The 18,611-nt window shown below is 35.7% G+C and overlaps 1 protein-coding gene across 3 annotated transcripts in view; it reads left to right on the top strand.

The window, feature by feature from the left end:
* The window catches only part of TAX1BP1 (Tax1 binding protein 1), a 55,247-nt gene that overhangs the window by 16,901 nt on the left and 19,735 nt on the right, over positions 1-18,611 (top strand). For 2 of the 3 annotated variants that reach the window (XM_058022937.1, XM_058022954.1), the window contains exons 4-8: positions 2,873-3,060; positions 4,676-4,834; positions 15,329-15,477; positions 15,637-15,727; positions 16,913-17,098. In XM_058022937.1, the coding sequence (XP_057878920.1) occupies positions 2,873-3,060; positions 4,676-4,834; positions 15,329-15,477; positions 15,637-15,727; positions 16,913-17,098 (773 nt within the window). The remainder of the gene's footprint in view (positions 1-2,872; positions 3,061-4,675; positions 4,835-15,328; positions 15,478-15,636; positions 15,728-16,912; positions 17,099-18,611) is intronic. The other variant, XM_058022945.1, reaches the window with a different exon arrangement.

Consider the following 18,611-nt stretch of genomic DNA (forward strand, 5'->3'; position numbering starts at 1 on the left):
AGTCTGAAAACAGGTCTAGTAAAGTGCAACAAAGGAGATCAAAATTAAGAAATGGTTTCTCTGTAAGGGTGTGGAGTTGCAAAGATGTGAGCCATACTTCTTAAATAGAAAAAAAAGACAACGGCTGTGGGTTATGACATGAGAAGTTTATGTCTGACATTAGGAAGAGCATTTTTACCATGAGGGAGTAGTGCAGCTCTTGAGCAGGTTTCCTGGTTTGGAAGGATGAGAATTCCATACAGTTGTTTCAGAACAGCCACAGTAATCTCAGGCGCTGACAACAGTCTCTTGAGTGGAAAAGCTGACAAAGTGACCTTCCAGACTTCCTTCTGTCAGGTTTTTCAGGCTGGGCAAGGAAAGTAATGTGAAGTGACTGATGTCTCTAAAATCAGCTATCCATGACATGAGTGAATTAACCATTCTATATAGCAAAAAAAATAGGAACCATGCATGTAAGCTACCAAGTGACAAGTTGACAAGTTCAAAATAGAGGTAGATATGATACTTTTATGACACAGTTAACATGCAGAACTTGTTGCCACAGGAGATGACCAATGTCAAAAATCTACACACATTGAAGATTTCTTGTGAAAAGAGCATCTCCACTGAATTAATGCTTTTCTGTGTACAAACAGAATGTTATGTACAATCTTACCTTCTTTTTTACTTGCAGCAGCTATTACCTGATTTACTTCCTAGTCTTGGCCCTAGTCTTTGTTTGTGTGTGTGTTTATTGCTTAAAACATATAAAAAATTAAATAATTGAAGTCCTGAAACGATGACTGTATTAGCTTGTTGTCCTATTAAAGCTGCAAATAGTGATAGCTTTGATGAGTTCAGTTCTTTCTCTTGCCGGGTCTTTTTTTATTCTGATGCTTTCAGTGATGACCATATCCACATGGTCGGATAACCTGATTACCATTTCATAACCTTGAAGTTGATTGAAAAGTGTGTGTGCTCTGTAGAAAGTGGAAGGAAATCATTAGTTGCTTTTACAGTTGCCAAAGTTCACTGCATAAATGAAATTGGGTTGGACTGAAACAAGAAATGATCTAGAAGAGTAGAACTGTTCTGTTCAGTAGAACTGCCATTATCAGTCCTTTGTACATAGAAATTTTACTGCACATTAAGAGACCAAGTGTCTCTGTCTCATCCGTTACGTTCCATCCTGACAGATCTCCACTTTTATGGAGCTGCCAGATTGAATCTCCATTCAAACAGTCTCCTGGTTGTGTTTGGCAAGATATTTTAATGTTGCTGAGATGAGATCAGTAGAGCTTACAGGAGCATAATTATCTGAGCTAAATAGGAAATGTTGTGCAGCATGTTAAACGTGGTTGTTTTTTTTTTTTATGATCAAGTAATTGTGCTGGAAGAAAATAATCAGAAAACTGTTTCTCCAGTACATGTTAGAACAAGAAAAGAGACTTACAGTAGTTTCAAAATCAGTTTGTCTGAACCAATATTGAAATGTGCAGAAGCAGCAATGTAGATAGTTCTGCATTTATTTCTGCGTAGTTTCACCTTACTTAAGCAGTGAATCAGGCAAATTGAACTACAGTGCTATATAGGAAAGTGTAGCCAGGCCCAAAAGCATGAATCCTGATGTTTTGAGATTCAGATACTATTCCATGACCGACTGTTAATAAAGCATAAGACTAATGGAATCATGAAGTTCTTGATACAAGTGTTGTCTATACAGCAAATGTAATGTTTTACTATTTCTAGGAAAGGTAGCTAAGAGTACTGGGAAAAGACTTCCAGGAATCTGGAATGAAAGTTGGTGAAAAGTTAATGATAAAGTTAGGAAGGGAGAAGATAGAAATGTGGTGAAATAAGAGCTGAATTGGGTGACATCAGCTACTGGACTGAACACTAGGTGAGGGTTTATTGTGTTAGTATCATCCTCAGGCTGGCTACAGTATCTGAAAATAAGTATTCTGAATAAAACTAGCTGGTTTTCTTACCATCAGATTGGGTAACATGTGGGTCTTGAATATACTAATAAAGGTAAAAATGTCAGTAGTTCTTGAAATGATTGTTTAACATTGATAAATCTTACTCTGTGAATCTGGGTTGTGCGAGAGGCTTGAAACTTCAGTGGGCAACAGTTCAGTTGGATAGTCACACAGAAGTTCTTCTCAAATAATTTGGTTTCATCATGTACCATTACATAGCTTCAAGAAAGAGGATTTATTCTTACCTTGTAAAATCTAGAAGAATTGTTTTCAATTTTAAAAAATAAGCTCTTTGTTAAACTCCGGGCTCTTATCTTTCAGCTAGTGTCACCCATTCAGAACATTTCTGTTCTTTGGCATTAAAAAATAGCCAAAAAAGGATGTTTGTCCCACAAACCCCTGCCCTCCAAAACAACAGCAAAATACTATGTACAAGTGGTACCCGGTGAAGTTGCAGATGTCTTGTCATTGCATATTATTTTGTCTTTTTCTGTTGTATTTGCTTTTGTATGTATTTCAAGGCCAAAAAATCAGTTACTCTCTGTTCTGTGACTGTACAGCAGTCACATGATAATGTGGGCATGATGCAACTTCATGGATCTGATTGCAATGATTCTGTTTCATAAATTATATGCAGCAGCTATTACCTGATGTATGTGAGGTGATGTGTACATACAGCAGCTATTGCCTAACTCTGTTTAATCTTTGTCTTAAATGCTAGTAGAAATTGCTGGGGGATGAAGGTTGCTCAATAGGATGATTTTTCCTTTCTGCTGTTTTGGTGGGATATTTATGCCATACCAAGGCAATGAGCGTGAAATCTGTAAGTCAAACATGATGTGGTAATCTGTCTGCAGATGGAGGCTTGTAAGCTTGTGTAGAATATTTCTTCAAATATGAATTTATTTTGATAGGATATTATCTACCAAATGATGATGGAGAATTTTATCAGTTCTGTTACGTGACTTACAAAGGAGAAATCCGTGGAGCAAGCACACCTTTCCAGTTTCGTACCTCTTCTCCTGTGGAAGAATTGCTCACTATGGAAGATGAAGGAAACTCTGATATGTTAGTGGTGACCACAAAAGCTGGACTTCTTGAGGTTTGATACAAGAATTCTTAAAATGCTATTTCTTTTTGTACTATATGCACACAATGACAGATACTGAAGAAAAAACTAGTAGGAAAAGACCTGCATGTGTCTGTGTAATGTATATATTTCTGGCTTGTTCTATAGTATTTTGTTGAAGCTCAGAAAATTTACAGGTTAAATCAAAATGTAAAAATGTATAGCACTAAGCATGGACAGCGAAACATAAGAGTAGATGCTGCCCTTCTCTCACATCTGTAGTCACCAACTAACTGGAGGGGAGGGAAGATACCCTTTGTGTGACATTGTGCTTGTAAGGAAGAAGAGTTATGGAATCAGTATACTTTTATTTTTGCCCAAGTTAAGAGCCCTGGAGATTCAGCTGAAAAATTGCAGGTGCCTAAATATATTAGAGTAGCTCTTATTTTATTGAAAGTAGTTTTCTATGCAGTGTATTCTCAGTGTATGCTAGAGTTGTGATTGGTCTTGTGTTTGTATATCCAGAGTCAGAGTGTTTTACCTTTGCTTGTTGCAGTTTGTCGGCTGAACTCTATTTAAATCCAGACAAACAAAAAAGAAACCCAAGCAAACTTTTGTTTGAATTGCTTCTTGGAAAATTGTTCAGTGCAGTTCCCTTACTTTGATATCAGACATTTTATCCAGTTAGCTGCATCTAGGCACATACATGCATGTGTTTGATTTATGGCTTTCAAAATTTAGGGATGAGAGGTTTAGTACAGAGATACATCTGGAATGTTTTTGCTTTTCAGATAAGTTCTTGTAGTACTAAAATTAAATAAATTCTCAGGTATTTCTTATGATCCTTGTTTATAGAACTATAGAATGGTTTGGGTTGGAAGGGACTATACAATGTCATGTACTCCAGCCCCCTGAAGTGAGTGGGGACATCTCCAACTGGATCAGGTTGCTCACAGCCCCATTCAGCCTGACCTTCAGCTTTTCCAAGGGTGTTGCATCTACCACCTCTCTTGGCAACCCTTTCTAGTATTTCACCACCTTCAACATAAAAATTTCTTCCTTTAATCTGAATTTATCCTCTTTTAGTTTGAAACCTTGCTCTGTTACTAGAATAGCCTTACTAAATAGTCTGCTTGTCTTTGTTATAAACTCCCTTTAGGTGAAAGGGCACAGGGCTTACTTTTCATCTTCCAGGGTTTACTTTTCAGGTGTTTGTGGGGTGTGGGGTGTATGTGCATATTCATTTTTCTCAAGAAATTCCTCAAATACTGCTGTAGAGAGAATGTATGTCTCTAGAGTCAGCTGTCATTTTGTCACCAAGCTGTCATCATCACAATTAGCTCTTCCACAGTTGCTGTCACTCGGGAACAGTAAAGGCACTTCATTTAAGGAAGGAAAAATTGAGGATAAATCAGGACACTGCAAAGTATGCTATGTAATGGTAGTCTGGTACTATGCAGTAAGAGCAATTAAACTTCAGAAATTTGAGAATAAGGGGAAAACTGTAATAACCTAAACAGGGAACACACAGTTTGTGTTTCTGCTCAAACACTGGAGTAATTACTTATCCACTTGTTTGGTTAGAATGAAAGGGAGAAAAATTTCCAAACCCCATTATTTTCTTCTTCTTTTTTTTTTTTTTTTTTAGTTTAAAATTGAAAAAATAATAAAAGAAAAAGAAGAGCTGTTAAAGGTAACTTCTGTTCTGGAAAAGGAAACTACACAACTCAGAGATCAAGTTGAACAACTGGAAAAAGAACTTAACCATGAAAAGCAGAGATGTGAACAACTGCAAGCAGAGCAAAAGGTTAGTTGTTTAACTGATTAGAACTGACTCATAATGTCTGTATTACTGCTTTTTCAAGAACCAGTCAAACTGTGAAAATCAGCTATCAAAACCTCTCAGCAGTTTGATAGACATTTAAACTAGAATAGGTCAGTTCCTATTAACCTCCTGCCACTATTCCTTTTATGTCATAAAATGGCTAAAATATTTAAAGCTTTTGTTACCAGGCTTGGTAAGCTAATCGATGACAACTGTTACCAGATGTTTGATATTTAACTGTGGAATTCATAGTGGAAAGTAGTTGATAATTTAAAGTTTGCTTGCTTTAATTTAAAATGGAGGAAAGCTTCTAAAAAAACCTCTCCTTAGGGAATAATTGCATAGAACACAGAACAAAATCGTAACAATTTTTGGTATGAAAAACAAAGATCAACAGAGAATGCTTCTGCCAAGGTGTGTAAATAGTGAAAAGTAACTGTCTTCTCTTAAAAGGTTTCACAATTCAAAAGGAAAAAAACCATAAACCTAAAAATCTGCTTAAAGGGTTAATCAATAGTGAAGATGTAAATGTAGCCTAAACCAAAGCCAGTTTAATTTGAAATTCTCGTGTGGTAAGGAGGAAATCTAATACTATAAAAAGGGCACCTAAAAATTGGACCTAATCTGTTTTTAAGCTGCTGCTTTTTAAAAAAACCAACTTCTAGGAGAAGATTAAAAACATGTGGGAGGGAGGTGGTGACATGGACAAATTTGAAGTAATGAAACCTACATAATTTAGATGTGGACAGCAGTTAATAGACTATTTCTAGGAACTAGTATGTACATGTCAACAGTCCTGTGTCATACACCTTTAATAGGAATTTTTTGAGAGAACTTGAAAATGTTGGTGCTTTGTAGTATACTTTTGAACAGTGTATAAAATGGACTGGAGTGTTGGCTAAGGAGAAAAGAAATGATAAGATGTTGTTCAGAAAAAAGTTTTTTCTATTAAAAATGATTTTAATTTCACATGCATGGGAGAACTAGCTCAAATGAATGAGAGAAGGATATAAATTCACATTTCATTGATTTACAGATCATATAAGTTTGGTGGATAAATCTGAGTGAGCTATATAGATACTGTTCATTGTCCCTTGAGGCTCTTATTTAAAAAAATGTTTGAAAACAACTGACAGTTTTAATCCATGTTAGCTTTACAATTCCCTTTTAAAACACTTTCTGAAATGGGGTTCTGATTGCTGTCACACAAGGATACAGTTAGACTGCATAGGAACAAAAATGTCTCAATGCTTTCTCACATTTTTCTGTGAACTTCTCTAATCCAGAATAGTTTTGCCTCTATAGATACCAGAATTTAGCAGATAGAACTTAATTTCAGGAATGTTTGAGTTTGTGTTTTTTACTCTCTCTTTTTAATCTACTATTGTTCGGCTTTGGCCTTGTATTTTCATGAAGAGAGAATGCAGTGTGACAAACTTCTCACTTGTATTTAGCTACAAATAGATACTTGACCTGAGGCTGATGTAGCTCTTTGCCTGGCTAAAATACTATGGAAGTTTTCTAACTTAGGCTTTTTTTTTTTTTGTCTCTAAGAATTTGATGCCATCTTATTTTGCATTTTTTTTCCTGTTTTCTGTTTCTCACTTAAAAAAAAAAAGAAACATACCTGCTGAGTTGAAAAAGTGTTAATTTGTCTATGTATATAAGCAGAATATAAATTGAGTGTTTTTCCTGAAAATTAGGTGAGCATCTACTAAATCAGGTGCTGTAACTTAATGTTTTAAACATTGGAAATTTTAATAAGCAGTGCTTTATATATATCTCTCCAGTCTTAGAGATGACTGACTCTCCATGCCCCCCAGCCCAGTATACAAAATACAGCAGGAGATCACAGGATTATGTAATATATGTTTGCTGGGAATACATACAGTGTGTTAATGGATTGATTTAAAGATTCCTGAGAAGCACTGGTACAGCACTCAGCTGAATTTCAGTATCTAGGTTTTATTTTTCTTGTGACTTATTTTAAAAAATAAAGCATCCACCAAACCCCAAAATCCAAACGAAACAACTCCACAAAACACCTCCATTCCAACTAACCACTAAGACAGGTCTTACAGAGCAGCTCCTGAACACAGCCCGCAGACAATCCAGTGCTCTTTGTGTGCTGTGAGTAGTTGTTGTTGGCAATAAACCTAAGCAGTGTGTTAATTTGGATGTTTTTATATTAGACTACAGGGGCTAATCTTAGAAGTGATAAGTAATCAGAATGTATTTGTATTTTCTATAACAGAAGAATCGTCACAGGTGCTTAGTGCAGGCCATGTTGTTTTGGCTTGGCTTACACGTTTTTTGCCTTTGACTGGATGTTTTAACTAAGTACTATGGGGGCTTTTTATTTTCTTCTTTTGTTTCTAGTTCTCTTTTTTCATATGCATGTGAATTTTTTGTTATGCTCTACAAACTTTTAATACACAAAATAGGTATTAAGTGGAACAGATGAATTTAAAATCTGTATTTTAAAAAATCTTTAACTTAGGCAAAGGTTTAACTTTTTGGAATTCTACTTTAAAAAATCTTCCAATAGACTTTAGAGTGTATTAGATGAGTGAACAACAATTAATAAAACAGAATAGGCCATATAAGAAATTATAATTACTGTATATAGTGGATGTTAATACTGTTGTAGTTTAAGGCAGCTGTAATTGATATGATTATATTTCTGTTAAAAGTAAAGGTAAGTTACACTGAACCCATGTGCAGGCTCAGTGTTTTTTTTTTTTTTTTTTTTTTTTTTTTTGTTTTTGCAAGTACTTCCATCAGGAAATAAACCATATATTTCTGATTGTGCAAAAAGCTCTAAAAAAATCTACAGTAGTACAAAGTACTGTGTTTTTTAAAAGCAGTATTTGCATGTGTCAGGGAAGTGCATGTGTCTGTACAGGCAGATGCATTTGATCCTAATTGAGTGCAGACCTCTTTATGCTGCCAATGTATTAGCAACTAAAATATGCTTATTACATTTGTATTGTGATAAGGGAGCCCTGAAGTTACGAACCCCTAAATGCATAATACTTGCCAATCTGCCCAATTTATGAAAATCTTTCTTAGTTTCTTCAGAGGAAATTATATGGGTATCTTACCTCATGTGTTTTGTCTTTTGATCAAATCCATTGTTCAGCTATGTTATATTTTTGCAATTGAATTGAACAGAATGTGGAAGGTGTGGTTAGGAGTTGTAGTACCTAAGTTACCTAAGAGGTTAGGGGTTGTAGTACCTAAGTTACTTTACTTTGGTGCAGGATGGGAAACCTCCAAGTTCCTAATTTGAAAATGTTTCTTTAAAAAACAGTTCTATTAAAAATCCCATTTTTATTCATATTTATTCATATGCCTTTAGACGATTTTATTCTTGATATAAAAATCAACACCAAAGTTGATTTTTATCAGTACTTTGTTTTCAGAAATAGCTCAGAAGTAGTTTGGATCATTAAGAGATGCTTCTTAAAAATTGCTTTCTTAAAATAGGATAGTTGTAGACCTGACAATGCCACAGCTAATCCCAATTAGTGCCTCCCTCCTACTCCTTATTAAATGACCTCTTTTCACACCTAGTTACTCTTACAGAATTTTGGGCAGTGGAACTGGTGTCTTCTCTGTCTGCTTTTTGCTGAGTTGGGGTATTTTGTAAGTGGTTGGGGAAAATACTAGGAAGAGATGAGCTTACAGTAGGCCAGTCCTTTAAGAACATGGCTTTTAAGAGTCTGTTCAGGTGTAATGCAATCAGTGCTCCATGAGGCTTGACTATTGGGATCCGTGTATGTTTTCAGGTATTGAAAAGATTCCCATTTTTTGAGTTTTACAAATAGGAGAGTTCCTGAAACAGATCTTCTTGTAACATGTTATTGCACTCTTGTCCTTAAAGAGTTTTGCTTTTTTAGATTTGGGTAATTTTTTTAGTGCTTTATCACATTAATAAAAAAAATGTATTCAACACATGAATGATTCTGCAGACAAAATTTTTTTGTTGTTGCCACTGTCACAGAAAAAAAGATATTTGCAAGACACACAGCTCTGCATTAGTCAGTGTTTGCACTCAGAGGGAACATGCTGTCCAACCCCACTTTTTTAGTGTGTACTTATGGTTTATTACCACTAAGTTGTGTTGATAACCCCACCCTGCTAAAGAGATGCTGTAAGATGAGGGACAAATTCAGTCTCTATTTCTTTTAGGTTGATCTTTTTCCTCTTATCCAAGGCTTCCTTAATGCAGTATGTAGTTCTTCTGACAGAATCAGTTTGGAGAGAGTATAAGTGGCTTTTCCTTTTTCCTGTTCCCAAGTATGAAAATTTCCTGCCCCCCTCGTTTAGCCTTTTGAAAAGGGCTTGCCATAGGCTTGCTATATTTTCAGTTAGAGGAGAGCATACTATTCTTTTGCAGCAGTTTCATGTCAGTTAAACCATTCCTACATTTTTTCCCCAGATGTCATTAAAATAGTTCTTACTGAGTGTGAAGATTTAACTTAATCTGTTACTATTCTGTGTGGGAATTCAGAGTAAATGTGAAATTATTGGAAATGTTTCAGAAATGTCACATCTTTTTCTTACAACCTTCTGTTAGTGTTTCAGTTTGTTTTTACTAGGGTGATGTTCCCTGGTAGCATACTTTTATTTAGGATCATGCCATATATACAACTTGCAACTCTAGCGATATAACACTGTTAAAATAATGATGTAGTTACACACTATGATTATTTTGCTTAAGAAGATAACACATTATACATAATTACAGAACTGTTTCAGGTTGCTTTTATTATTTCAGCTTTTCCTTTGGTTTACTTTCATAAACTGGTGTTTGGTTTACTTTCATATTCAGTGTGTTGAATAACATTATTATGCTGCTTTTATCTGCATATATTTTCCTTTTTAAAAATTGAAGGAAACAAACTTTAAAAAAAATGGAACAAAAGCTTAGAATGTTTTTGTTTAGAAAATGATAATATGAATATTTCTAATCTTCATCTTAGACATTATGAATATAAAACGTGTATAGCTCTGTACATAATAAGAATGCTTCTTAGTCTTTGTGTTCCCAGTTTTGTGTATGCTTAAACTGTGTGTAAGGTCTGTGGCAGCAGAGCACTTGCCTACTGTTTTAAGATTCAGTCTTACTGTGCTGAAGAGAAGCATGTAGTAGTCATTGTGTGTCTTTCATTGGTCATTCCTTTGATACTCTGCAGCTATTCAATTTTGTGAACACTGGTTTTGTACTTTCGTAGAGAGCAGAGCCTGCAAAAGATGCTTTTGCAGTCATTGGTCTCCCTCTAGTGGGAAGAGGGCACTTGTAAACTGATTTCTTCCATGTGACTGATGACAAGTCTTATTCCTCTCACAGTAGTTTCTATGTTTAGCTTGAGTCAGAAGCAATGGATTTGAGGACTGCCTGTTCATCCTTTGATCTTGTGAACATTTGAATAGTGTTTCTGTTATGATGCTGGCATAAATTGATGCAGAAGTGAATTTACCGACTTCATAAACTTGTTCTTTCACGCTTTTTGTAAATTTAGTGTACCATTTAACTTTTTAAAAGTGGGCTTATTCATCTATCTGATGGGGAATTTTAATAAGGCATCCATGTAAATTCACATTCTGCTGACAGGTTCTACCTGCACAGTAGCTTTATTTATTAGAGAATTTTATTCAAATATCAGGGATTCATTTAAGCTGGCTTTTGAGGAGAAGTTGCCATTTCAAGGAGAAGTTTCTCTGCTTAGATAGTGAAAAAAGACTGTTGACAGTGTGATAATGTCAGCAGTATGAGTAAGCAATGCAAGTGCCCAGTTCAGCCTGAGTGCATAGAATTAAGTGAATCGGTTGTTTTTTCAGTGTCTCTTTAGACCAGGCTCTGTTCATACTGTCATGTGTGCTGCATGTATGAAAATCTTTTGGTCAGGAAGATGCGTTGTTTTAGCAGGAAAAAACCTCCAAAAATTAAATAACAAAAAACTGTCCAAAAGGCATACTGCCCCCCAGCCCAAAAAGCAAACCTCCCCCCAGTTTCATTTAATTTTAGACACAAATTAAGCACTCAGAATTTGCTCAGGTTGGTACCAGCAATTACAGCACCCTTGGGTACTATAAACGTCATGTGAAAAGAAAACCCTGTTTCATGTTTTTTTCACTGTTCTGTGTGTGAATATTTCTTAAACTGGGCAATTGAAAATTATTTCACTGGAAAATTAAATAGTAGCTTGAGATATTCTACAATTCAAATTATGTATTCATGGAAACGACTTTGCAAAATCAGTAGCTTATAGTTGCAGACCTTAGTTTTGTAGTTTTGATCACTTTATGATGTTAGTTAAAGTACTACCACTGTGACATTTTATATTTTTAAAATAGACCGACTGCAGTCTTATTTAGAGCAGTATTTCTATTACAAGTCGTAGTCACAAGGATGAAAGCTTAATGTCATTGACTTTATTTGGAGTTGATTTGCTCTTTTACTTTACTGAATGCTTAAATTTTTTTAGAAAGAAAAATTACAACTTGAGGTTTCCTTTCAGAAATTTCGTGTTATGTGTTATGGGCAGACTTGGATTTTGCACTGGCTGCAGTGGTGCTCCGTTGTGTTCATCATTTGTACTCAGAGGTCCTTAAACAGAGTATGATGTCAGACAAGTGTTTCACATGGTTCTGTTGGAGCTGCTGTGATGTCAGTGGCATAAAGAAAAGGCTCCTGCAGATAATTCATCTAAGCCCTCTAAATTCTCTGTAGGATATCAAGTTTAATGGTTCCTCTGACATTAAATTGCATCCAGATAAATCAATCCAGCTGCAAGGTGGTGCTGCTGTCTTTTTTGGTGTTTGTTTGCTTTTTTTAAATTTTTTTTTTAAATACATTGCCTTGTATTTAGTGATTTGACCTCTTCAGTTTGAGCTGCATAGCTCATTTTAAACTTCTCACCCCTCTTCATTATGGTGTATGCATTCTCTAAAAGGTGAAAAAAAGGGGCTGCAGATACTAGCCATTAATCCAAGGTGAATGTTTTAGGTGTGGGATGGTTTTGAAAAGGTTGGTATGGAGTTCTGCATGTTATGAAGAGGGAGGATGAAACATAAAAAGCTATGCTGACCATTGCTATGCTGCAAGGTGTCATGTCTGGAAGTATTCTAGGATTGTATTTTTCAAGTATTTTATTCTGCCTGCTGGATTTCTCTCTACCTTCAGTATGTTTGAAAAATGTCTTGTATGTGCTAATCATAGGAAGAGATGTCTGTACCATTCCATTAACCAGGCTGTGCTCAGCAATGTTTTACTGCTGTTGTAAAAATCCACTAGAAGTAAGAAATAAGTAGAGAAAGCATGCTGTTCTGCATTCTTGAATGTGGGGATTTTTGCCATGGTATTCTCCTATAAAAGTGAGAATTTAGAAATATTATGGCTATTCCATTCTCAAATGAAAGATTATTAGTCCTTTTGTGTGGAAATTTATTTATTACATGGATTTTAAACCTGTTTCAAGGATGACCCCAGACATGATCTTTGCATATCCTTTAGGTAGAGCTTGTAATAGCTTTATGAGGACAGTGTAACATGGAATTACTATAAAATTATTTTAAAAATAATCAGTGTTAAATCTTCTGCCATTTTAGAACAGCAGTAAAGATTTTGGAACCCCCATATTTCTTCTTGTTCCCTATCTGAAGGTATATCAAGATTTTCAAAGTGGACTTTTGATTCTAGGGAAATTTAGAGCTCATTGAATTTTTATTGTTTCATTTTCCTAATGAGACTCCTAGTAGGTACAGGAATTTTTGTTTTGATAACTTCTTTTGCAGCAGTAAAGCTGATTTAAGTCATTTTAGGTTGCTTACTCTTGTGGTGCAGTTTGCTTCCCACATCCACCCTTATGGCTGTTGCAAATCTAGGGAAGGAGATGGGGTAGCTGCATTTGTAACTGGATTAAAAATAACATTAAAATTGTTGAGTGTTTTTAAACCAGTTCATTAAAATGATTCATGCTCTTGCTCTGCTTTTTTTATTCCTCTGTTAAGAAGGTGGAAGAAAATACATAATGTTGGTAGATGTACCAGATAAGATAAATGAATTAAAGCAATGATTACAGAAAGTAATTATCTTTTCTGTAATGGGGTTGTACATTTATTTGATGTACTTATTATATTCTTCCCCTTTAGACTCCTTCTAAACACAGTTGACTTTACCTGTAAAATAGTCTAAGAGCACTCATTTTAAATTTTACAGGCTCTGAAACCACTGTAACCAGTGTATGGGACTAGGGGTTGCTGCATCTAAATTGAATTACTAAGAATTCTGTAAAATAACAAGTCGTCTCTAAAAATTAATCCTTTTTTTTTCTTTAAAAACTGTAGGGCTTTAGTTGTATCTAAATAAGTTTATTAGGTGAGAATCTGTTAAGTATGGAACTTTTACATTTTAGTACCATGTCCCTTTAGAATAACTAGCAAAGCAGCATCAGTTGTAATGCTGTTTGTGGAGAGAATTTTTTTCAGGCTATTAATTCCTTTTAATATATGTTACCTTTGGCAGCCTGTTTGAACTGTTTGTACAGTTTGTATATATAATGTATCAGATTAAATTCTTTTGAAGGCACTTGGGTTACAACAGTTACAGTTATACCAAAGTGGTGTTTAGAGAAAACACAGAAATGCATTGTAAATAGACTTTTTACTATACTAGGCTTTCAAAACAGGAGTAAGTAATTAGTCTCCACTGCACTAGGGGAGGACAAGCAATTACAGAGTGTGTTGTTGCTGCTGGTTATAGCAAGTTTTACTTGGAATACTGACTTTAATTAAAATATCCTGCCCTTTTTACACCACGTATTTGTATTTTTGGTTGCAAGAAACTGATAGCTCTTAAAAAAATAAAGGCTTATGAAAGTTGTGGGTTATCTTCTCCAATGCTGTTTTTTAAAAAAAGATGGCACATTCATGATCCCTTAAAATTATTTTTAATATTAAGACATAAGAAAGCCATTCAGAGTTCAAATAGTAGTAATATATTAGTCCTTTTTTATGTAGCATATATAACAAAAATAAAAATCTACATGCTGGTTTAGTGTGTAGCAAGTGAATGAGTCATCGGATACATTTGCCACTCCTCAATTCAGTACTGCCTACCCCTCAACCCCCTCCCCCCCCCAAAAAAAAATTATAATGCTCAAACTTCTGTTTAGTTGCTTGTAAAAGTGAGGCTTAATTATACTTGTGAACCGTGTATCTTGACAATTAATGACTAAACCCAGTCCTCATTATATTTTATTGTACTTAAAACATTGTTTGTTAGGTTGGAATTTGGTCAGTAGGGGTTCTTCGTAAAGTCTGACTGATGGGTTTCTCTTGATGTAACAGTACAGTCTTGTTATTTCAGGGCTTTGAGCTTTGTTTAAAAATGAATAGATGAAGTAGTGCTTTAATCTTCCAAATCTAGAGCAGAAAGACAACTTGTACCTTAGTAGCTACACAAACACTCCTAAGTCATGCTGTAGTTAGGTATGTTGGTCGGTCTGTCTTGACCTCGTTTTACACTTTGATTCATGTCACTGTCATGGTTGGTAATAAGCTGAGCTTTATCATACTCTCATATCAGAAAAAGGGTGGCATATTATCTCAGTATGTGTGATTTACTTTAGTGTTACTTATCTATTTTTTTCAACAAAATACTTATATTGAAAAAAAAAAACAAACATTTTCAGTCTTATTTAAGATGACTTTAAATGGCTGTTTTGCTGCAGTGGAGATGGCATTCAGCTGTCCATTGCCTTAGAACAATATGGACATTACTGTAATTAGACAACAAATGCAATACTTAAGAGTGGTTTCCCATATTGTATTTGTCAGTTTTCAGACAAAGGAATCTGTTTTGGGTGTTGTCATTGTCCTCTATCTCAGCTTCCATAAATCCTACAATGGTTGCGTGAGCTTCTTTGAGCTATGTGAGGCATTCTGTATGTTCTAGCTAGGAGAATGTCATGTAGTAACCAGCTCTAAATCAGAATTTTGTTTTGTTTTGTTTCTCCTTCTGCTTGAAGTTGTCTTTACTGTGGTTTGCTACTGTGGTGTAACTGTCTGGAAAAATGCAAGGTCTTCTTTTTAAGTAAAAGCAAGTACAAAGAGAAATAAAAGTTCTTTGTTTCCTAAGCTAGACAGTCAGTGGTTTGTTTGCCTAAAGGAAATAGGCAAAAGATAGGAAATAATGTGTTTATTCTGTACTCTGAAGTGTTTGGTAAGCTCTGAATAACTGAATGCTTGTGCCCAAACAAACTCCTTATTGACCCCTTATTAATATATGAACTGTGCATAGAAATATTCAATACATATATATATTTATATATACTTTAAATGGGCTAGTTATACATTTTAAGGAAGAGAAGAAATCTAATGGCCATATTTTGGCATTAATTCAAATAGTATGTTTTACTTCTGAAGAATCACATTTTTAAATGGCATCTGTGTGCATTTTTTTAAAAGGAAAATATTCAAGCATCAGAAGATTTTAAAAGGGAAAATAATGACTTGAAGAAGAAGCACGATGAGGCTGCTTCAAAGGTTCTCCAGCTGGAAGAAGATATCATGACTGTTACTCAGAAAGCCATTGCAAAAGAAACTGAGTTAGACAGGTACTTAGTCTTTTGTTCCTTACCTTCCTTGTTTTACTTCTTTTTCCCCAGATGTGTTTTTTTTTAAACTAACAATATTTATTATATGCCTTAATAGTATTAATACATATTTATTATATGTATTAATAGTTCTGTACCATTAATTCTTCAATGTTTTAGTCTGAAGGACAAACTGAAGAAAGTGATGCTTGAGAAGGAGCAACTTGAATGTGTGTTAAAGACAGAAAAGGATGAAAAAGAACTTTATAAGGTAACTTTATTACATGTACCTGTATACACTGGAATGAAGTGGTTTGAAATAAAGGTAATAATGGTTTATAGAGAAGTCTGATAAATTGAATTTGTTAAGGAAAAAAGGAAATGGGTGCATTCTGTGAACATATCTTTAAGGTAGTTATAGATGTTCTCATATAAAAATGAATGAGGAAAACAGCATCTGAATTCAACCATGTTATAAAAAGGTCTCTAAAAAGGAGAATGAATCACCAGTTTATTAAAGCTCAGACTCAGTAACAAAAAATAATAGATTCTAGTGAGAAAATTCTTTAGTTATACAGTGCATCACACAGTAAGTGATCATCTTTAAAACACTTTTTCATAACTTAAATACTTCTTAGTAATTTAAATTCTCTCTCCAGACTTTGTTTTCTAAATCCTTCTTCTTGAGCCTTGTATATAACACTAAGAAGCTTTAGTAGATTCTCCATTGCATTGGTTTTTACTGGCATGGCCTATTTCTTTTGCTGGTGTTGAGAGACACCCATATATAGAATAAAATACACTGCCACCCTCCCTCCCCCAAAGCAGAAAAAATTTAATGTGCAAAAATAGTGAAATCCATAGGTTGTGTGAAACAGAACAAGTGTATTTAAAAGATTATTTCTGTTCCTAGATTATAAAATCTCAAAGCATATTTTACAAGCTTGGAATCCCTTTGTAAATAACACGGATCTTCTGGTCTTAGTGGAAAACACTTGAGTGTAGGAGCTATTTTGCATTATTGTAGGCAGATATAGAAGGAGTTTGCTGTCATTGAAAATTAATATTCCTGATGTAGACCTGTTTGCTTAGATGACTGTGGGCAGTTACTACTAGAAGTTTAATTTCTCTTTAGTTTTCTTCAAGTCATTTCTCTTTTGCTTGTCCAGCATTTGTGAGGAGAGGAGTTCTGAATAACTTAATGCGATGTGGAGAGAAATTAGGACTTAAACTTCTAGCTGTAGAGTGGAGCTATTGTTAGGTAACCATGCTGAGAGAATTCTAGACAGAAAGTTTGGGCTAGAGGGCAGTGATAATATCAAATATTTTTTTTTCTCTTTACTAGTTCTAATCTGCCTCAAATTAGAATAGATTAGAATTTAGTGAGCACATAAATAAATAGGTGAACAGTAGTTCTAACGTGGAAGAAGTTTGACATGTTTTAGCATCATTGCAGATACACTTGAAGAATACAGAAATAGAAAACACCAGACTAGTAAAAGAAATCCAGACGTTTAAGAATTTGGATGCAAACAAAGAAAACATGATATCGTATTATAAAGAGGAGGTTGGCAGATTGCAGCTATTAATAGCTGAAAAAGAAAATATGAAGAAAGCTATTTTGCACTCTTCATCAGACAAGGTAAGCAGTACTCAATATAATTGGCCTGATTTGAATAAACATGTCTAATGTTGTATGTGCTTGACAAAAGAAAGGAAGAAGTTGAAGAAATCACCAGAGTATAGGCTAAGAGGCATGAGGATTATGATGTTCTCTAGATGCAGAAAATGATGAAAAGACTGAGATGTGTTCTAGTATTGCACCTTTTGAGCTGGTTGAAGTCTCACGTGATGAACTGAAATTAACTATGTGTGGAAAGGTAATTTCTGAGTTCAGTAAAAGTGGTCTGCTCCTGCATTGCTTTTAGCTTTGTGAAAAATGAAAGGAGGTTGAAGAAAAAGTTTGTAATGTAGCTGTGTTGAGACTGTAGAGGGGATGGAGAAGAAAAGAGGAGACATGGAAAGATTGCTGAAGGACTTCTTAGGTGAATGTGCTGTCGAGCTACAATGCTGAGAACTCTGCAGTGACAGTAGGGTTTTGAAGGAAGAGGTGCCTTAGTGTACCCTGTGGCAGCACTGTGATTAGCAAGCAGTGTGGTATAACAGGAGAGTGAAATTGCTGAGGAACTCATATTTATGCTGTCTGTGGTCCACATGGGGTTGCTTCAGACTTACTTCTAGTTGGGTGCTATGGATGCCTATACTGGATTTGTGTAGGTTTTGGTTGTGGCTTCTGTGAGGAGTGGCTTCTGTGAGAAGCTGCCAGAAGCTTCCCCTGAGAACCAATACCAGCCAATGCCTGACAGATCCAATGGACCCATCTCTGGCCAAGGCTGAGCCTGCGGGTGATGATGGCAGCACCTCTGGGATAACAGATTAAAGAACACTATGGGAGAGGGGGAAACTGTGTGAGAGAAATTGCAGCAGAAGAGTGAAAACGTGAGAGACAGAACGCTGACATGGGGGTCAGTGAAGGAGGGCAAAAGGTCCAGGTGTTGGAGCAGCCCATGGTGAAGACCCTGGTGAGATAGACTGCCTCCTGCATCCTGTGGAGGACCCCATGCTGGAGAGGGTGGATGTGCCTGAAGAAAGCTGTGACTCTGCACTGGAGCAGATTTGCTGGCAGGACCTGTGACCCCACAGGGGACCTGTGCTGGAGCTGTCTGTTCCTGGAGGACTGCACCCCATGGATGGGATCCTACACTGGAACAGTTCATGCAGAACTGCAGCCTCTGGGAAGGATATGTGTTGAAGTTTGTAGAGGAGTGTCTCCCATGGGCTCCCTACACTGGAGCAGAGGAAGAGAGTGAGGAGTCCTCCCCCTGAGGAGGAAGGAGCAGCAAAGACAACGTGTGATGAATTGACTGCAGCCTCCCTTCCCCGTCCTGGCTGTGCTGCTGGAAGAGAGGAGATAGAGAATTTGGGAGTGAAGTTGAACTTGAAAAGAGGAGGTGGGGTCTGAGTGTGTTAAGATTTGGTTTTATTTCTCATTATCCTATTCTGATTTGACTGGTAATAAATTAGATTAATTTTCCCCCTAAGTTGAGTCTGTTTTTGCCCATGACAGTAATTGCTAAATGATCTCTCTGTGTCCT

Source organism: Melospiza georgiana, chromosome 1 (genome assembly GCF_028018845.1).
Source record: "Melospiza georgiana isolate bMelGeo1 chromosome 1, bMelGeo1.pri, whole genome shotgun sequence".
NCBI lineage: Eukaryota > Metazoa > Chordata > Aves > Passeriformes > Passerellidae > Melospiza > Melospiza georgiana.